The 21,072-nt window shown below is 35.8% G+C and overlaps 1 protein-coding gene across 1 annotated transcript in view; it reads left to right on the top strand.

Moving 5' to 3' along the window:
* LOC117330290 (laminin subunit beta-2-like) overlaps positions 1-21,072 on the top strand; it is a 64,258-nt gene that overhangs the window by 16,766 nt on the left and 26,420 nt on the right. Inside the window, exons 3-11 of the mRNA XM_033888468.1 lie at positions 4,698-5,254; positions 15,002-15,119; positions 15,451-15,596; positions 17,141-17,261; positions 17,738-17,926; positions 18,520-18,699; positions 19,275-19,384; positions 19,793-20,008; positions 20,244-20,414. Of these exons, the coding sequence (XP_033744359.1) occupies positions 4,698-5,254; positions 15,002-15,119; positions 15,451-15,596; positions 17,141-17,261; positions 17,738-17,926; positions 18,520-18,699; positions 19,275-19,384; positions 19,793-20,008; positions 20,244-20,414 (1,808 nt within the window). The remainder of the gene's footprint in view (positions 1-4,697; positions 5,255-15,001; positions 15,120-15,450; positions 15,597-17,140; positions 17,262-17,737; positions 17,927-18,519; positions 18,700-19,274; positions 19,385-19,792; positions 20,009-20,243; positions 20,415-21,072) is intronic.

Below are 21,072 nucleotides of genomic sequence, written 5' to 3'. Positions count from 1 at the left end.
CCAGATACTGGAGAGTTATATATCTCTAAGACACTTTATTAGAGGGGCCAGATACTGGAGAGTTATATATCTCTAAGACACTTTATTAGAGGGGCCAGATACTGGGGAGTTACATATATCTCTAAGACACTTTATTAGAGGGGCCAGATACTGGAGAGTTATATATCTCTAAGACAATTTATTACAGGGGCCAGATACTGGGGAGTTACATATCTCTAAGATACTTTATTAGAGGGGCCAGATACTGGGGAGTTACATATCTCTAAGACAATTTATTAGAGGGGCCAGATACTGGAGAGTTATATATCTCTAAGACACTTTATTAGAGGGGCCAGATACTGGAGAGTTATATATCTCTAAGACACTTTATTAGAGGGGCCAGATACTGGAGAGTTATATATCTCTAAGACACTTTATTAGAGGGGCCAGATACTGGGGAGTTACATATATCTCTGACACTTTATTAGAGGGGCCAGCTACTGGGGAGTTACATATCTCTAAGACACTTTATTAGAGGGGCCAGATACTGGGGAGTTACATATCTCTAAGACACTTTATTAGAGGGGCCAGATACTGGGGAGTTACATATCTCTAAGACACTTTATTAGAGGGGCCAGATACTGGAGAGTTATATATCTCTAAGACACTTTATTAGAGGGGCCAGCTACTGGGGAGTTATATATCTCTAAGACAATTTATTACAGGGGCCAGATACTGGGGAGTTACATATCTCTAAGACACTTTATTAGAGGGGCCAGATACTGGAGAGTTATATATCTCTAAGACACTTTATTAGAGGGGCCAGCTACTGGGGAGTTACATATCTCTAAGACACTTTATTAGAGGGGCCAGATACTGGGGAGTTACATATATCTCTGACACTTAATTAGAGGGGCCAGCTACTGGGGAGTTACATATATCTCTAAGACACTTTATTAGAGGGGCCAGATACTGGAGAGTTATATATCTCTAAGACACTTTATTAGAGGGGCCAGATACTGGAGAGTTATATATCTCTAAGACAATTTATTACAGGGGCCAGATACTGGGGAGTTACATATATCTCTAAGACACTTTATTAGAGGGGCCAGATACTGGAGAGTTATATATCTCTAAGACACTTTATTAGAGGGGCCAGCTACTGGGGAGTTACATATCTCTAAGACACTTTATTAGAGGGGCCAGATACTGGGGAGTTACATATATCTCTGACACTTTATTAGAGGGGCCAGATACTGGAGAGTTATATATCTCTAAGACACTTTATTACAGGGGCCAGATACTGGGGAGTTATATATCTCTAAGACACTTTATTAGAGGGGCCAGATACTGGAGAGTTATATATCTCTAAGACACTTTATTAGAGGGGCCAGCTACTGGGGAGTTACATATCTCTAAGACACTTTATTAGAGGGGCCAGATACTGGGGAGTTACATATATCTCTGACACTTTATTAGAGGGGCCAGCTACTGGGGAGTTACATATATCTCTAAGACACTTTATTAGAGGGGCCAGATACTGGAGAGTTATATATCTCTAAGACACTTTATTAGAGGGGCCAGATACTGGAGAGTTATATATCTCTAAGACAATTTATTACAGGGGCCAGATACTGGGGAGTTACATATATCTCTAAGACACTTTATTAGAGGGGCCAGATACTGGAGAGTTATATATCTCTAAGACACTTTATTAGAGGGGCCAGCTACTGGGGAGTTACATATCTCTAAGACACTTTATTAGAGGGGCCAGATACTGGGGAGTTACATATATCTCTGACACTTTATTAGAGGGGCCAGATACTGGAGAGTTATACATCTCTAAGACACTTTATTACAGGGGCCAGATACTGGGGAGTTATATATCTCTAAGACACTTTATTAGAGGGGCCAGATACTGGAGAGTTATATATCTCTATGACACTTTATTAGAGGGGCCAGATACTGGGGAGTTACATATCTCTAAGACACTTTATTAGAGGGGCCAGATACTGGGGAGTTACATATCTCTAAGACACTTTATTAGAGGGGCCAGCTACTGGAGAGTTATATATCTCTAAGACACTTTATTACAGGGGCCAGATACTGGGGAGTTACATATCTCTAAGACACTTTATTAGAGGGGCCAGCTACTGGAGAGTTATATATCTCTAAGACACTTTATTACAGGGGCCAGATACTGGGGAGTTACATATCTCTAAGACACTTTATTAGAGGGGCCAGATACTGGAGAGTTATATATCTCTAAGACACTTTATTAGAGGGGCCAGCTACTGGGGAGTTACATATCTCTAAGACACTTTATTAGAGGGGCCAGCTACTGGGGAGTTACATATCTCTAAGACACTTTATTAGAGGGGCCAGATACTGGGGAGTTACATATCTCTAAGACACTTTGTTAGATATATGATTGGCCAGATATAAATACTGGCTGTGGATAAAAGAGGCCTAAAGGGTCAGGATCCTTCGAATTCACTACATTGATTTAAGGAACTCCTGTTGGAGAGGCTATCTAGTAAAGACTATTTGAATATACATGTATATCCTGTTGAAGGGGCATGCATCTGGAAAGAGTCGGCCAGGATCTTATAGTAGATTGACCTCATATCTCCTGTTTTTGAAGGGGCCTGCTATACTAAACTTTCACACAATCAACTCCTCCTCCATCCCAACGGGGGTATTTTGAATGAGTGAGTGACTGTATGCTAAATACTTAGGTACTAAAACATGGCCGATAAAAAACTAAGGAGAGTATCAACACGTCCTGCTTCTATGAAAAAAGCTAAAAAGTGAAGAATGTGTTTGATTTTATCACTGATAGCAGCTAATATTTATACATATATAAAGTAGCTAGCTAAAATTTTCATTGCCATGTGTTGTCTGTCATTTTACTGTGCAGATGGTCAAATTTATACTTGCCAAGTTATCTTAAAACACACATACAGTACATACCTGGTAGTTACATATGAACTAACTAATATATAGATATGTCTATAGGCTGGCTACAGTCCCTATGTTTTGTAAAAAAAAAAGAAGCCCAGTTTGATTCTAAGATATTGTATGTAGACTATCTCCCCTAGCTAGTTTGAACTTATCAGTGAGGGAGGGGAGTGTAGGCCTAGGGCATTCTTATGTGTAGATAATTACATCAATATGTCTGTAAATTTAACATGCCATTGTTAGATATTTAAATCATCATCATGTCAGCAAACTTATATTTAAGACAAGTACAGTAAAGGATTTTTCCCCCCAAAAGAACTTGTCTGTAATTGGTAACATTTACCAGGTATATATATTATCTAGAGTCTTTGTATGTAGTTCATACTACTTGCGGGTTTGAGGTATACTTCAGATCTTTGAAGATTTATTGTTAATCTGTACAGATCTAGACCCACCACACATGTACAAATGGTCAGTTCTGTAGCAGACACGATGTCATCACCAGGATGACACCTTTGGAAACAAATGTATGTTTCAAAAATCAAATTAACATATCAATTTTATTTGTCTAATGTATTCCAGGTGTAAGTTAAATTCACTTAAGTTTTACCTGAACAGGTGTTTGTAATTACATAAACTATACCTGGACAGGTGTGCTTCACACTACTTACGTTTTATTTAGAGGAAAACAATTTTCTTTCAATTACAACATTTTTAAACTCTATTAAGCAGGGTTACATACCATAATACACATAACCACACCTGCTGACAATTCAATTTAGCCCACGACCTCTGACCTATGTTGTATAGGTAAATATATACCTTGGTAATGTGACTCATATGTTATACTAAGATCCAGGATACACTACCAGTACATATTACCCTGAATCATTAAATTACTAATATAATCAAAGAAATCAGAATTCAGACATATATATAGTTGTGTGTAACTTTGTTTTAACTACTTGTACTTATAACATGGATATGTAGCGCCTATCATTTAAAGGTATTTTGCAATATAAAACATATTTATCTGTAAGAAACTGCTAATATAAAATGAGTGTATATTTATAAGGAACTGCAAATACGTAAAATGAATGTATATTTTATAAGGAACATCACATGCATGTGCTACAAGGCTGTCGAGGTGTTTTATGCACAAAACTTCATGTAGAATGATAACTGGTATGTGTGTGTCTGTACTCCCAGTCGTAACTCTTGTTGTTAGATCATACCTCAACAAGGTCACTGTCAAGGTCAGGGCCATTAACCAAATTTACTCTCCTCCCTCTTGCTCTCTCTGTTGGTGTATCACTGAATTTGTTTGTAAAGTGTACATGTTTAACTTGATTGTAATTGCAGTATTTATCCTGGAATAGGTCCACTCCCTTAGTGTAAAGGATAGGAACTCTAAGCTTACTGTACTAGAATTGTTGATTGTGCAAGTATGAAGAAGGGGGCTTAAATATTTGTCAATAAAAGGGTATTATGTATGAATAGGTATGTCAATTGTCACCATTGCTTTATGTGTTTATTATCACCTTTGTTGCATATATATATATATATATATATTCAAAATTCTGTCATCGGGAAGTTTGGTTTTGTGTTCTAATTATATACAGAGTTGTTGCCCTTTGTTCATCAAGTTTCACATTGTGTGGCATGAAAGAACTTACCAAATTACATATTTAATTTATTGCCACAAGTAAACATTAAATTGAGTCAATATTTATACCTTTATTACTTTGTATTTTCAGGTATAGATTGTCAGCGTCGGCAGCCTCAGTGTGAGCAAGGAAGTTGCTATCCAGCCACAGGAGATTTGCTGATTGGAAGAAGTAGTGAAGAACAATTGTATGCCTCATCAACATGTGGCTCAAGAAATCCAGAGACCTATTGTATTGTTAGTCATTTAGAGGAAGAAGAAAAATGCTTTAGTTGTGACTCTCGGACCCCATGGTCATTACAGAATAACCAGAGTCATAAGATAGAAAATGTTGTATCTTCTTTTATAAGAGACAGAAAGGTACGCTGGTGGCAGGCCGAGAATGGACATCAAAATGTATATATTCAGTTAGATTTAGAGGCAGAATTCCATTTTACTCATCTTATCATGACATTTAAATCATTTCGACCAAAGGCTATGCTTGTAGAAAGATCACATGATTTTGGCAAAACATGGAAAGTTTACAGGTATTTTGCATACAACTGTGAAAAGTCGTTCCCAGGAGTTTCCCGAGGCCCAGTACAAAATCTTACGGACGTGATTTGTGAGACAAGATATTCAGATGTGGAACCTTCGACAGGAGGGGAGGTAATTCATTATCAATTACAGATGTAATAGTATGCTACTGTAAACAGCTTAAACAAGTTTGAGGGAAGGTATATCTGTCTGATTTTCTCTTTGTCCATGAAATCTTCTAACTATGCCCAACTCTGACCCTCCTATTCCCTATACTAGAAAACTAAGATCGCTACATGCACATGTGTTGAAGCAAAATTATTTAGATGTATGTGCACGAAAGAAAGGAAGTTATACAATTATTCAACCATTTCTACTGGAGTTATGCTCCCCAACATGTGACATTGCTGCTTCAACATAATTGTAAGCACAAATTCTCATGTACACTACTACTGTACATTTAAAAAAATTCTATTACAACTTAGTAAGCTGAAAATGAAAATAAAAGACATTAGATATACTAATATGCATAAAGCAGGGTTTTTAAATCTGTGAAATTTTGCTATAGTTATATAGTTAGGCAATAGGAGGGTGTGTGTTGATTGACTAATAAAAGGCATTTATTTAGCAGACCAATATTTTCAAAAAAAAATTCACCAAAGTTGTTGGTCACACAAGTTTATGCCAGTTCTAGTTAATTATGTCATTTACCGGCAATTGATTTTTTTATTGCTTATTTTAAATTAGCATTAATTTTATTGGTGACAGGTTTCTTTATAGCGATATTTTAATTGATATACACAGTCGTCAAACATGTAAGAATTAATCTTCAGTACACTCTCCACAAGGACATGCCCCTGAAAGTTGACATGATCAGGTCAGTAATGTATAAAACATTCATTGACAAACAAACTATCTTACACTCAGGGTATATTTTTCACAAGAGATTGTCTTGCTAAGCTATGGTTGTTTTTACAGTGGGTCAGACTGCCTGACCCATGTTGGTCTTGTCCTCAATCCTCTATACAAACACCTGTCACACAGGTTACCCTGGGTAAGAAGCTTTAGCCCTTCAGTACTGTGGGAATGTATTGTTAGGTTACATAAGTCATTGTTTAATCTATAATGGATTTAGTTATTTTGATATTGATAAGGTAAAACCTTGATAAGTCTAAGAGGCTGTTTGAGCTATATAATATATATGTCTAGTCCATTGTGAACTTATACATATAACCTTACCCTATTTAGGTTTCTCATGTATAATTGGAAAAACCACAAGTCAATCCTGAAATCATTCAACATTAAATTCATCAAAATCAGGTACCATATAATCAGAATAGCATGCTCTTTAATCATGTAAAAACATCATAGAGAATATATATGTGGGGCCTTGCACAATCAAAGATAACCCAATAGTCGCTGCATAGTTCAGATTACAGCATATATTTACCCTTTATGTTTTGACATTTGTGAGCCAAAGTTCATATACTGATAATTTTCTTATGATATCCCTTAAGTTTGTCAATCGAGAATCGTTATTGTTACTTAATAATTTAGAAATACACTTACTCGATACTCTTCGCCTGATGCATATTCTTTAGAATTTTATAATAGCAATTAATAACTCAAAGTTATTCTATATCCAACTTTGTTATCAAATAAATTTTGAGCGATAAGTGGCAACACCATATTAAGTAAATATATATGATACAAAATATTTTGATACCATACAAAGTTACATTAGAACATGACCATACACTGTGGAGTTGAACAGACACAGGTATGTTTTGTGGTGTAATATGACCCTGTACTTTGTAGGTTTATCTACAGGCGACACACCTTGTCTGGCATTAACAGACTATAACTTAAACAATGACACAGATATCATAACATTTCATTTGTACTTTATATATATACTGTTATCAAATTAACATCTGCTTAAATGCGTAAGTTGTGCGTTAAGTATCTCATCATAAAATGCTATATAGAGTATTAGTAAAATTAATATTATTCCCATTAATATTTTTATGATAAATCTAGGTTTAAAATCTTGCGTTGTGTGTGACATCCAAGCCTTACCCTAAATACTCAAATATTTCCCAATTTAAATACTGAGTCAGTGGGGTCTAGTTACTACACAACATATGACGGGGAAATCACACTATATGGTACAGGGCTTTCTCTGGGGGCTTTTGGGGCCGTTAATGGGCCCCATTCCCAATTGAAATTATTTCATATTTAAGCAAAATTCCCAATTCACCAATTTTCTTCCCAAAATGAGACAAAAAGGCCCTTTCCCAAACCAGTGAGAAAAAGCCCTGTGGTAATCAACCAATGATTGTACTCCCTGTCTGTATCTGATCATACCTTGGTTTAATTTATACCTGTCCTCACCTGAGAAGAACGGATAGTACAATATCTCACACCTGTATTACCTTTGACAGGTGTAATTAACAGTTACCTGAAGGATAGGTACAGATCAGAGGAGTGTGGGCTTAGTTATGTAATCTGTGAATCCCGTTTTCAACTGGGTTTTACAGGGATATTTTATATCACACCTTATATAAAGCCTGACACATCTAGGTCTGTGTCCTGTAGCAGCTTGATACCTATCTAGTATAGCCATCAGGCACCCAAGATCTAGGGTAGTTCTGGGCCATTTATAATATACATTTGTGTATTTTGAGATTTTTTCTCCAGAAATTTAAAAGGAAGACAGAATTGTTCTTGATTTATTTTGGTATCTTATTCTTAATAATTGCTAGCTACTTCACCTGATTTGATTGATAGAAAAAAAGGACAGAATTATGTTTTCTACTTGGATTTTCAATGTTACTACTAATTAACCTTATTTAATTCGATATTTTAAAATGAATAGCAACAATATATCACAGCTTATTTTAGGCTATGCATACTTTAGTATTTCTCTCTCTTTCTCTCTTTAAACATTTCTCTTGCGGAGTTATAAGGTAAAGAATGTTAGGCAGGGTTGCTATATATGTGTGTTGGTTTTGTTTGTGAAAGCCAAAGTCAATAAGAGGTTTGGTCTGGTCATTAGCTGTGGGTGTAGGATTATCAGGAGATGGGGGAGGACTCTGTAGTTATAGGGACTACATCAGGCTATTTATAGCATGGCATACGTACTCCGCCCAGCTCAGCTATGTAACACTTGTCTTCCTCATACATTCTGTACATCATCAGTCTTATTGTGGCTTGTGAGAAGCAGGTACAGATAGCATATCAGTAAATGTTCTAACATATCGGAACAAATTGATGGTACAGACAGAAATTGTAAAACTTGGTATAAAATGAGAAGTCTTGGTATGTAATTGTACACTGAATATGTAATAAGTTCTGAAGTTTGGTTTACAGACCTACATGTTCCAGACAAAGGTATAGATCAGGACAGGGGTGGAAAACAATTTTAATGGTTTATGAAATGGGTCATGGTTCACATAGGTAAATAGGGTGGTGTATATATATAGTGTAAATAGGAGGTTAGAAGTATGTTTGAGCTGTGGGGAGTTAGTGCCCATAAACCAGGGATAAAGATTACACTATGACTTTGGTACCCAGATGATTCTAGGGTGTTTGATATATACGTAGAAGGTATAGAATTAGTGGACAGGTGTGGCATAGTGGTTAAACACTTAATTCAGCTAATGGATTAATTTTACATAACTTAGAACTGCTTTCAGAAAGTTTACATATAGTTAATATGCTTCTTGTATTTTTATTTTTTTTTCATGAAAAACAATTATATTATTAACTACTTACATTTATGAGTGGTTTATAAATACATATAAATTATCATTTATTATGATTTTACTCTTACTGCGTCTATGTGGAACGCAACTAATTTTAAAGACATCTTTCATACATTATCATTCTAACACACTCTATCTCAACAAAAGGTTAAGTAAATATATACTTCTATTTGCCTTTTGATTCAGTTTCTTCTAATAATGTTTTTGCATGCATATCCATATTCATGATAGCGTTCACATGTATGAAAGAAAATATAGAACTACAAGGCATTCACACCAGTATATATCTGGTATTTTTACCTTTCCACCCTCTCCACACTTAAATACATCAACCATAAGGTTTGACAGATAAAAGTTTGAGAGTTGATAAGAATGCCATGTACATTGTAAAGAAAGAAGATCTTCGTCTAAGTATATCTCCATGACAGTTAGAAAATCAAAAATGTTACATATAGAATCACTCTTTAGGTTAGAATTGGGCCCGTTAATGTCTTTTTGAGCAGTATTAAGTTAAGGGTATCTCCATATAGGCTAGAAGATATCGCCTGTAAGATTGAAGATATCTGTTTAAGTTAGGATATCTTAATGTATGATATATATGGTGTTCCATTAGGGCCAAATTTCCAATATCGCCCCTTCGCTCTTTCGACCTAAACCCGAAGGAGCGAAAATACGATGGCGAAGGAGCTATGGAACTTTGGCCCTAACGGAACATGATAGATATAGGATATCTCCATGGGAATTAGGAGATCTGTGTAGATATATACAATCTTCCCCTATCTTGAGGTTGTGATAGAGAAATCTCCATCTTGTTGGGTAAAATTCTTGATTGCCCAGCCAAGGCTCTGTCCTCAAGGTAAGGCATGATTATCTTTCTCCCTTCATGTTATTTTATTTATGCAGGGTCAGGCGCGGATCCAGGAATTTGAAAAGGGGGGGGGGTCCAGTAATTTAGTGGTAATGCGCGAGCTGAAATTTTTTTGGCGAGGGGTCTGGGGGCCAAAATTTCAGAAAATGGAATTGATTATAGCAATTATTGCAATCTTTCAGGGAAAAGATTTTCGATAAGCAGGGGTTGGGGTTGGCATAGGCGGTTTTTTTAGGCTAAAAAAAAAATTTCCTCAACCGAAAAAGGGGGGGGGGGGGGTCCTGACCCCCAGAACCGCACCCCCACCCCCTGGATCTGCTAGTGAGAGTCCAGCTGTTCACATATTAAGAAAATATTGCCATGCAATGAAATGTTGACGTGACATGATTGAATTGTAGATGTGATGTCATTGTGTTGTTGCAAACACATGCTATCTGTCATACCCTAGGGGTTGACTGAGAAATCGCATCCTACTGGAAGCCAGGGTATATGTTACAGAGAAATCTTGAATAGGCAAAAAACTGGAGACAAACCTGTGGATGATGGGAGACTAAGATTTCCATGTAGGTGAACAGATCTGTATAGATAAGCATTAGCAGATCTTTGTAGGTTAGAATATCTCTACTCTTGTAGATTAGGGGATATTCATCATAAATTATGTTACCCGTAATTAGAAGATTGCTCAGTAGGCTAGGAAACCTTTAACAGTAACAATCACTCTCGATAGTCCGTACAATATGTTAGTTGGATCACTATGTAGGCTAGAGACTATATATGTCTGTACAATATGTTAGTTGGATCACTATATAGGCTAGAGACTATATATGTCCCTACAATATGTTAGTTGAATCACTATGTAGGCTAGAGACTATATATGTCCGTACAATATGTTAGTTGGATCACTATGTAGGCTAGAGACTATATATGTCCCTACAATATGTTAGTTGGATCACTATGTAGGCTAGAGACTATATATGTCCCTACAATATGTTAGTTGGATCACTATGTAGGCTAGAGACTATATATGTCCCTACAATATGTTAGTTGGATCACTATGTAGGCTAGAGACTATATATGTCCATACAATATTTTAGTTGGATCACTATGTAGGCTAGAGACTATATATGTCCATACAATATGTTAGTTGGATCACTATGTAGGCTAGAGACTATATATGTCCATACAATATGTTAGTTGGATCACTATGTAGGCTAGAGACTATATATGTCTGTACAATATTTTAGTTGGATCACTATGTAGGCTAGAGACTATATATGTCTACAATATTTTAGTTGGATCACTATGTAGGCTAGAGACTATATATGTCTGTACAATATGTTAGTTGGATCACTATGTAGGCTAGAGACTATATATGTCCATACAATATGTTAGTTGGATCACTATGTAGGCTAGAGACTATATATGTCTGTACAATATGTTAGTTGGATCACTATGTAGGCTAGAGACTATATATGTCTATACAATATTTTAGTTGGATCACTATGTAGGCTAGAGGCCTGATGGTGGGCTGACCGGGTCATTTAAACTTATTATAGGTCAGATAGAAATACAAGAGGTGCTACTGGAGACAGGTATTGTAAGTGTGCCACCTCCGTATATTCTCTGATGACATTTACTGATAAAGGAGAAGAAATTCTCTGTTGAGGGATTTTAATGATTTATAACACAATACACCTTACAATAGCCTTTGTTGGCATATTTTCCACATGTCGTAAATCTGAATAGTTCAATAAAACCATCAGATAAAGAAAAACACTTTTTATTTAATTGGAAAATAAAACACTCTCTATATAATGCCTTGGTTTATTGTTAAAGAAATATTTTTTAACACTGGAGAAAGTTGAAACTCTTGTGTGTTACAGTATACCAACTCAGTACATCTGGAATATGGAGATGTTCCTGTCTGACTCAGCTTTATTATTTATAGTTCATAATGGCTAAAGGTGGATTCCACTTTCTCAATTATAATACAGAAGAGATTCATCCTTAGAACCTGTCATGTGGGTTAAAGATTTTTCCAGCAATGGAGACTGCTGTTCTCCTAGTAAATTGGTAACTTATTATGTGTGCACATCTGGTAGACTGTACAGTGTACATGTGATTTACACGGCCCTACTTTGCTGCTGTAAGGTAGAGGCAGATACTGCATCATCCAGGCTACTCAGAGACATTGTATAGATATATGTCTCTTCGCAAAAAATTGTGAATAAACTTTTATGTATTTTGTGAAAAGAAATTTGTTAATTTGATTATAGCCATAGAAAGTAGTTTATATTGAATTAGAAGCAAGTAGGGATGGTTAGTCCCTGTCTCTAGAATATTTGAAATTTTGAATAAAATTATGGTTTATAATTTTTATCGCATGGATATGAAGCTGGGGGGTGATACTCTAATGTACAAGTATAGCTGGGCCTTTTGTTTCCCTTTTTTTTTTTTAAACACGGGGCTGGTAGCCAGCCAGTCTTAATCTTTTCAGCGAAAGTAAAAAGACATTCTCAGGAAATATTACATGTGTTTGAAAAGAAAAAAAAAAAAAAATTATGAACTTGATTTAGATTATCAAAATGAGTTTACCCTGTTTTAGTTGGATAAAAATCTGAATTTAAAATTTAAAAGCTCTCATCGGAAGATTCTGACATTTTGATTAACTTGTTTTTATAGCATTTCATTTAACAATCATTTTCCCATAGACAGTGAGTGTGACCTTTGATTTTATCACACAATGTAAAATCCACACTAATCCTAAATGGCAACTGTACTTAACTATTAAGAGATTAAAGAATTTTCTATAGATATAGACTACTGTGATGCTAAACTGCCATTCTAAACAACAACACTGTACTCGTCCTATAACAGTACTGTGATGCTACACTACCATTCTAAACAACTCTGTACTCGTCCTATAACAGTACTGTGATGCTACACTGCCATTCTAAACAACAACTCTGTACTCGTCCTATAACAGTACTGTGATGCTACACTGCCATTCTAAACAACAACACTGTACTCGTCCTATAACAGTACTGTGATGCTACACTACCATTCTAAACAACAACACTGTACTCGTCCTATAACAGTACTGTGATGCTAAACTGCCGTTCTAAACAACAACACAGTACTCATCCTATAACAGTACTGTGATGCTACACTGCCATTCTAAACAACAACACTGTACTCTAAGAGGTCACAGTGGCTGGCGGAGTGGATAAGGTTTTCCAACAATTTGTCACTAGTCCTCCACCTCTGGGTACCGGTTTAGAGTTCAAAACCCACGTGGGGCAATTGCCAGGTACTGACCATAGGCCGATGGTTTTTGTCTGGGTAGTCTGGCTTTCCTCTACCATCAAAAACTGGCACGTTCTTAAATGACCCCGACTGTAAATAGGATGTTTAACAAAATAAACCAAACTGTACTGGTCCTATAACACTATAGAACAATACTGTGACCTATACAACAAAAACAGAACAGACACACAGGAATACAATTTAATGCTGTAATTAATGCCTACAGGGATTGTGCACATGGTCGGTGAAACTGACATTCCCCATACACACTCATCAGAATGAAATACAATTGTATGTATGTTCCCAAAACAAAAAATTAAAACAAGTCTAAATAATCACGAACAGGTACACAGCTGAAATGTCAGATACATTTATAAAAACATGTATATGTATATATATACTCAGGATATAACAAAACATTCAGATACAAAAATCAACTTACCAGAAGGCCTAAATGACAACAAAATATGCATAAATTAAAAAATATATATCAATAAATAGTGAGGTCAACATATTTCATGTCAAATTATAACCATATTTAGTGTACAGAGAATAATTATCAAAATATATAATTATATATTGTCACACATACAGCTAGTTTGTGTAAGTGAAACTATTCATGAACATTTACCATAGCCTTACACTTGTACTGTTTATTTGATGCATTTAGGCTTAACTCACTTTATTCAGCACTGCCTTGATTTGTTTGATGCACAGGCGATTATCTGATATAATCGGCATTAAATTTTGAGCGTCTGATATTGTTCATTCTTCTGACAGAAAATTTAACTTGACTTGTCACTTTCAGACTGTTTTGATGTCTGTGCTTCAGGGATTTCTGTACTTTATATGGAAATTTCATAGGTAAACATTTTGGTATACATACAGTGTATCATTTCTTTTTACAAATACCTGGTTTCTACAATAGGCATATGATTCTTTTATTCCTAAAAATTGTTAATAAAGTATTAATAATGTGTGTGCATTGTAAGACATTTCAGGTTAAGTGACTATTTCCGTATCTGAAATAGCCTTCAATTTCACCAGTAGGAATTTTGATATCTACGAGGGCCAGGGCTAGATTATACTTAATCCATGACTATAAATTTGGGTGATTACAACCATGCCTGCCATCTTAAATTGGTACTCCCTCATCGTGGCATCTGGCTTATATGTTGCTGATGTAGAGAATTTGGGGTAAACTTGCTAATATAATGTAGACTGTCTGTTGCTGATGAGATTCACATAGTGTCAAAGGTTAGGTGTCAGCCACTGTAGCTACACATGTAGGGTATTTCCTCTTCTGTGTATCAAGGTTCCCTTGAGGTTGTCTCCCTTTGATCTTGTCACCTTGGATCACCAATCTATTGTATTACATCATGTTGTATGTGGCACACACCTAATTAATTAATATATAGGCGCCATGGTTATAATAAGCCAGACCGTAAAAACAGGTAGGATAGATTTCCAGCTTCCTCAGTATGTAAGAGGAGAATAATAGAATCTATCATGGGTTTGTTCCGTGGACAGGGATATCTCAACCGTGAGTGTAAGAGTTTGGCCAGTCAGCACGAGGCTTGCCGAGTGCTGGCCAGCCAAACTCTTACACGAGGGTCGAGATATCCTTGTTCGCGGAACAGATCAGTTGGGCCTCTTTTATGATTATCTTTATACAAAATTTGTCAGCTCTTTACCGTCTCTACGAATTGTTTTGAAATATAACAAACTTGAGCAGACTTTTGTACCTATTGAATACTTAAGCACTTGTGGTTTTTCATATTGACAATTTTATAAGTAAAAATTGTCTTATTAATATCCATACATAAAGTTGAAGGAGAGAGGAGTTGGTTGTTTTTTTTCTATAGCTAGTTTTAGTGAGCTGGAAATGTTATTGTTATACCATTGAATGTGTCATTATTCAGATTTCTTGTATTTCAGGTGATTTTCCGAGTGTTACCCCCATTTATCCCAGTCCGTGATCCTTACAGTGTAAATGTTCAAAACCTGCTGAAGTTAACAAATCTCCGAGTCAACTTTACTGAGCTGCACACACTTGGTATGGAATACAGACAAAATTAAACACTAGAAGTTGATAAAATCTGTATGCTATCAACTTTATGCCTCCGAAGTCTTGATTATTAATCTTTTTATTGAAAACTTTAATTAAAAATAGTTAAAAATAGACATGTATTGTATCATCAATTGCCAGTTGGAAGTCTTCTCAGAAAACATCTTAACATGTCAATTTACAAACAGGTATAATTATACTGTTAGTGACATTGAGGATGTAGCCTTATATTAAATTGGAAAAACAACTTCTTTGTAGTACATATGTATTAAGTTTTAAGACATCTTATACACCATAATTATTAATATATTTTTTCCAGGTGACACTCTCTTGGACAACCGTCATGAAATCAAAGAGAAATACTATTATGCTATATATGATATGACTGTGAGAGGAAGTTGCAGTTGCTATGGTCACGCTTCTAACTGTGTCCCAGTACCTGGCTACAACAACCACTCAGGAATGGTAAGGAGGCTCAGTTTTACTGGGCACAGTTACATAACAACATCCATTCCTATTTGAAAGATAATCATTTATCCGTGATTAAATGTTAGCTCTGTATGATAAATAGTTAATATTAGTAAAGTAAGATTAGGTGTAGTTATATGAGGCTAGATGTATGTATGACAGATGGTTAACTGAGGTCAGGTGTAGATAACAGAGGCTAGGTGTATATGACAGATGGTTAACTGAGGTTGGGTGTAGTTAACTGAGGTTGGGTGTAGTTAACTGAGGTTAGGTGTAGTTAACTGAAGTTAGGTGTAGGTAACTGAGGTTAGGTGTAGTTAACTGAGGCTAGGTTTATACGACAGATGGTTAACTGAGGTTAGGTGTAGTTAACTGAGGTTAGGTGTAGGTAACAGAGGCTAGTTGTATATGACAGATGGTTAACTGCAGTTAGGTGTATGTAACAGAGGTTAGGTGTAGGTAACAGAGGCTAGTTATATATGACAGATGGTTAACTGCGGTAAGGTGTATGTAACAGAGGTTGGGTGTAGTTAACTGAGGCTAGTTGTATATGACAGATGGTTAATTGCAGTTGGGTGTATGTAACAGAGGTTGGGTGTAGTTAACTGAGGCTAGTTGTATATGACAGATGGTTAACTGAGGTTAGGTGTATGTAACAGAGGTTGGGTGTAGTTAACTGAGGCTAGTTGTATATGACAGATGGTTAACTGAGGTTAGGTGTATGTAACAGAGGTTGGGTGTAGTTAACTGAGGCTAGTTGTATATGACAGATGGTTGACTGAGGTTAGGTGTAGTTAACTGAGGTTAGGTGTAGGTAACAGAGGCTAGTTGTATATGACAGATGGTTAACTGAGGTTAGGTGTATGTAACAGAGGTTGGGTGTAGTTAACTGAGGCTAGTTGTATATGACAGATGGTTAACTGCGGTTAGGTGTATGTAACAGAGGTTGGGTGTAGTTAACTGGGGCTAGTTGTATATGACAGATGGTTAACTGAGGTTAGGTGTAGGTAACAGAGGCAAGTTGTATATGACAGATGGTTAACTGAGGTTAGGTGTAGGTAACAGAGGCTAGTTGTATATGACAGATGGTTAACTGAGGTTAGGTGTAATTAACTAAGGTTAGGTGTAGATAACTGTTGATGACAGATGGTTCAGGATAGCAAACAATTTGAAATATGAATTTAAGGTGCATCATATAATGATCAAGAGAAATTACACATAAATAAAGAATTTACACAAAGTATTTGGGATGTGATATAATATACTGATTCTACCTGATACTGACACAGCCTTTCATTACAGAAACAAAATTATTGGAATCAATTGTCTGATGATTCTGTTACACAATCATAAACTGATCAATATAAGTCACTGAAAGACTACTAATAAATCAGATAAAATCTAAATTGCTGTAATTACGTGTATATGTATATATTTGGAGATAAAAAAGTGAGTTAAAAACAAAAAAATTATGGTTTGAGTGGTGTTTACATTTACAGTTAGTGAAGTATATGTATAAGATATATTCTTACATTTGACAGGTACATGGCCAGTGTGAATGTACACACAATACGATGGGAAGGAACTGTGAATTGTGTAAAACTGGATACAAGGATGTACCATGGCAGCCTGCTAGACATAACCAGCCATTCGAGTGCCAGAGTAAGTCTATCCACCCCTCTCTGGTAGTATTAATGCCTACAGCATTATGTAAGAATCCTAACATTTGAGAAATATTAGTTATTTCACTAGTACTAATTAATATAGCAGGAATTATAAAAAAACAACAAGGATTTCAACGCCAGCTGGATATTTTAGAGGTAATATTGCCACCAACTTGTCTGTCTTTCATCAATAAAAAATTGTACTTATGTTGAAATGCGATGTAAGAGTTCAATGTTAAAATGCATTGTAAGAGTTCAGAAATGATTAATCCTTAAATGAAGTATAAAATTCTATACCAGCACCTTATGATTACTGTTGGTTCTACAAAGCCATCATCTCTGAGAAACTAATTCACAAATACAAAGATTTCCTGCTCTGCTGCCTGTTATTATAGCAGACAGCTCTAGTATTGTAGTGAAAGGGGTGTGTAATATTCATCAAGATATTTGGACAATAATTTCTGTATATTTCAGAGTGTAAGTGTAACAACCATGCAGATGACTGTAAGTTTGACCCAGCAGTATACGTGCCGTCCGGTAAGATTAGCGGCGGTGTGTGTATCGACTGTCGACACAACACCATGGGCAAGAACTGCCAGGAATGTCAGACATTTTACTACCAGGACCCTAACAAGGACATCCGTGATCCAGATATATGTCAGCGTAAGTATCAGGCTAAGAATCTGATATCAAAATAGGATATTTCAGAACTGAATATTCTCATTTTTACCTTGAGTATGATAAAAGAAAAGAAACTATAAACTTTTTTTAAATTTTTAATTGAAAGATTATTTTAACTTATGCTAATCACTGTGGTTGGCCGGATTGAATGGGCAGGCAGGTGACCCCCATACATTTCCACATCTAATCAGGATAATGAGCTTGGTTGCCTAGGTGAAAGGTCAGTGTGTTACCACTTCACCACTCAGCCAACCTTATCTGCCATACGTCCACTATGAGGTTGCATCACTCCTTCTATTTAGGAAATTTCTTATGATTTCCCAGCTTTGAGAGTATTCTGACCTTGGATTTGTCTCCTTAGCTCAGAGAGTATTATGACCTTGAATTTGTTTCCTTGGCTCAGTGAATATTGTGACTTTGAATTTCTTGTTTCCTTAGCTCAGAGAATATTGTGACCTTGTATCTTTTTGTTTCCTTATAGCTCAGATAATATTGCGACTTTGAATAATTTTGTTTCCTTAGCTTAGAGAATATTGTGACAGATATATATACTTCATGCTATCTATTATTTGCAGCCTGTGACTGTGACCCTGACGGCTCTCAGTATGGAGGTAACTGTGATAGTCATACTGACCCTGCCTATGGCCTGGAGGCTGGCCGGTGTACCTGTAAACTATATGTCACAGGTAAACGTTGTGATGTTTGTAAGGACGGCCACTTCAACCTCACCTCTAATAACGAATACGGCTGTGATAGTAAGTATAATCGAGAAATGTCTTGCATAATTATGATATGCATGATAACATGTTTATTTGAAGGAATTATGATGATTAGATGATTTTCATATATGTCCACGTGAATGATATTGAGAAATCACACATGAGGAATAGGAATAATAGTGGTGGTTAACTCACGATTTGCAACCATTTGTTGGTATTCCGTAGCTTCATCATATACTTGAGGTGACAGTGCAGATAATATGAAAAAAATTCATTTGTATTATCATTCCAAACTCAGCTGCTTCAGCTTGTTAAACTGGAACTTGAGTGATCAATTTTGTCAGCTTTGATCTTTCTTTTACTCAGTCTATTATGAAATATTTATGAATAATTTTTTTTTCAAAATTGTTAAATTTGTTGTTTGAGATAGAAAATATCATCTGACTGTTCATTTGTTGAAATAGCTCCTGTGTTCATATGCCATCAGATTGATATTCAAATATTTACATTGGTAGTGAAAGGAAATATACATAGAACAAACAAATAAGTTTCTGTGGAATGCTGACTGCTACTGGAGAGTTGATACTAGAGTGAATTTTATTTTATTTCAGCCTGTATATGTAACACTCTTGGGACCATCGGCAACTACGGCTGTGATAAAGATTCTGGACAGTGCTTCTGTAAAAGATACGTAACTGGTGTCAAATGTGACACATGCTATGTAAGTTCTGGATATATATGGTGACTTCAGTTTTTACATTATCAAACATGTACAGCACTAACTGTATAAGGCAGTGATAATTTGAAATAGATCTAATGTAACCGGTTGTACATAAATGCACATTGATATACAGTAAGTGGCAGTAAAATGCACAAAATTTAATTAGTGTCGGTCTCTAAAAGACGCTATTCATAAAAATCACATTTTTTCCCTTTTCTGTCTTCATTGGGTTTTTTTCTCTCTTTTTTTTTTGTTGATTAGGGTATTTGATTGTCTTTCTTTCAAGCATCGGTATTCTTTCTATCATTACCAGGTCATATTGCAAAATGTATGTTCAGCTGTTGCAGAGAGGCTATAAGCCAGTTTTAAGAAAGGTATGATGATAAGAATATATTGTTAATGTTGTAGCCTGGATTCTGGAACCTGAGTGGTGAGGTGACTGGATGTTCCCCATGTGACTGTGACCTGGGCGGGGCCGAGTCCGAGGTCTGCGACTCCCAGGACGGTCAGTGCATCTGTCGACCAAACATTGGTGGCCGCCAGTGTAACAAGCCAGCCACAGGGTACTACTTCACACTCCTGGATTACTTCAGATATGAGGCAGAAGATGCGAGGGGAATCGGGGTAAAAACATTTATTATAGTGTAAATATTGTATTGTAAGTAGTGTACAGAATAAATAATTTCCTATCAGTTCTGTAATAAGTTTGGTTCTTGAGGCTAAATTGTCTTTTTTTTTTTAATTACACATCTGAATTTAGAATGCTACACTTTGAATTGTAAAATAAATATAGACTTGATAACTTGTGTTGTTGGTTCCAAACAGTACATGTAGACTGATTAATGTTTTGTTGTGACAGAGAACAAGACTTTACACACTTCCATCCTATAACTACTCCATCCTACCCTGGAGACAACAGTGGACTGGACAGGGCTTCATGAGAGTTAGCGAGGGCGACAGTATCGAGTTTACTGTCAACAATATTGACTTCCCAATGGACTATGATATTGTCATCAGATACAACCCAGCGGTAATTATCATAATATTGGATTAACATTAATTTGTAATTCTATTTTCATGGATATTTTTATGTTATATGTATCCTAGGTGCTAAAGAATAGCCAGCTTTTCTCTTTTTCCAATATATTAGCTTACTTGGTAAGTTCGTAACATATTATTTTCATAAAAATAAAGAAAAATAACAGAGATGTAGAAATATCTAATGAATAGCAGTAATGGGCACATAGTATATATTAATAAGAAACACATGTCACAAATAGATTGAAAAAATGTAACAATTGTTGACATGAATCAGCCATTTTTACCATTGACAGATGTTCTAATCAAAAGTTTTACTATTATCTAATTGTGGCAATATAAATCAAGATGAAGCTACAGTGATTAACATTCAAATGTCAATAAAATAACTGTTACTGTCTATTGTTAATGCTAAAAGGAGTGTGGTAAGTAATTTGTTGTTACCTTTACAGTCAAACCTGCATTTAGGAAGTCTCTCTTCAGAAATGGTCTCTGTACACTCTCTTTATACTAGTCATATTTCATCAGTTTTACACTAGCGGTCTCTATTTACCTAGCTAGTGGGTGGCCTCTGAACACAAGTAGTCTTTATGTTGTGGGTGGTCTCTTTGCACAGGTTGTCTCTTAATACAGGTGTTCTGTTTACATGA

This window comes from Pecten maximus, chromosome 7 (genome assembly GCF_902652985.1).
Source record: "Pecten maximus chromosome 7, xPecMax1.1, whole genome shotgun sequence".
NCBI lineage: Eukaryota > Metazoa > Mollusca > Bivalvia > Pectinida > Pectinidae > Pecten > Pecten maximus.
The sequence above is the reverse complement of the archived record's forward strand: the minus strand, read 5'-3'. Positions and strand labels throughout refer to the sequence as shown.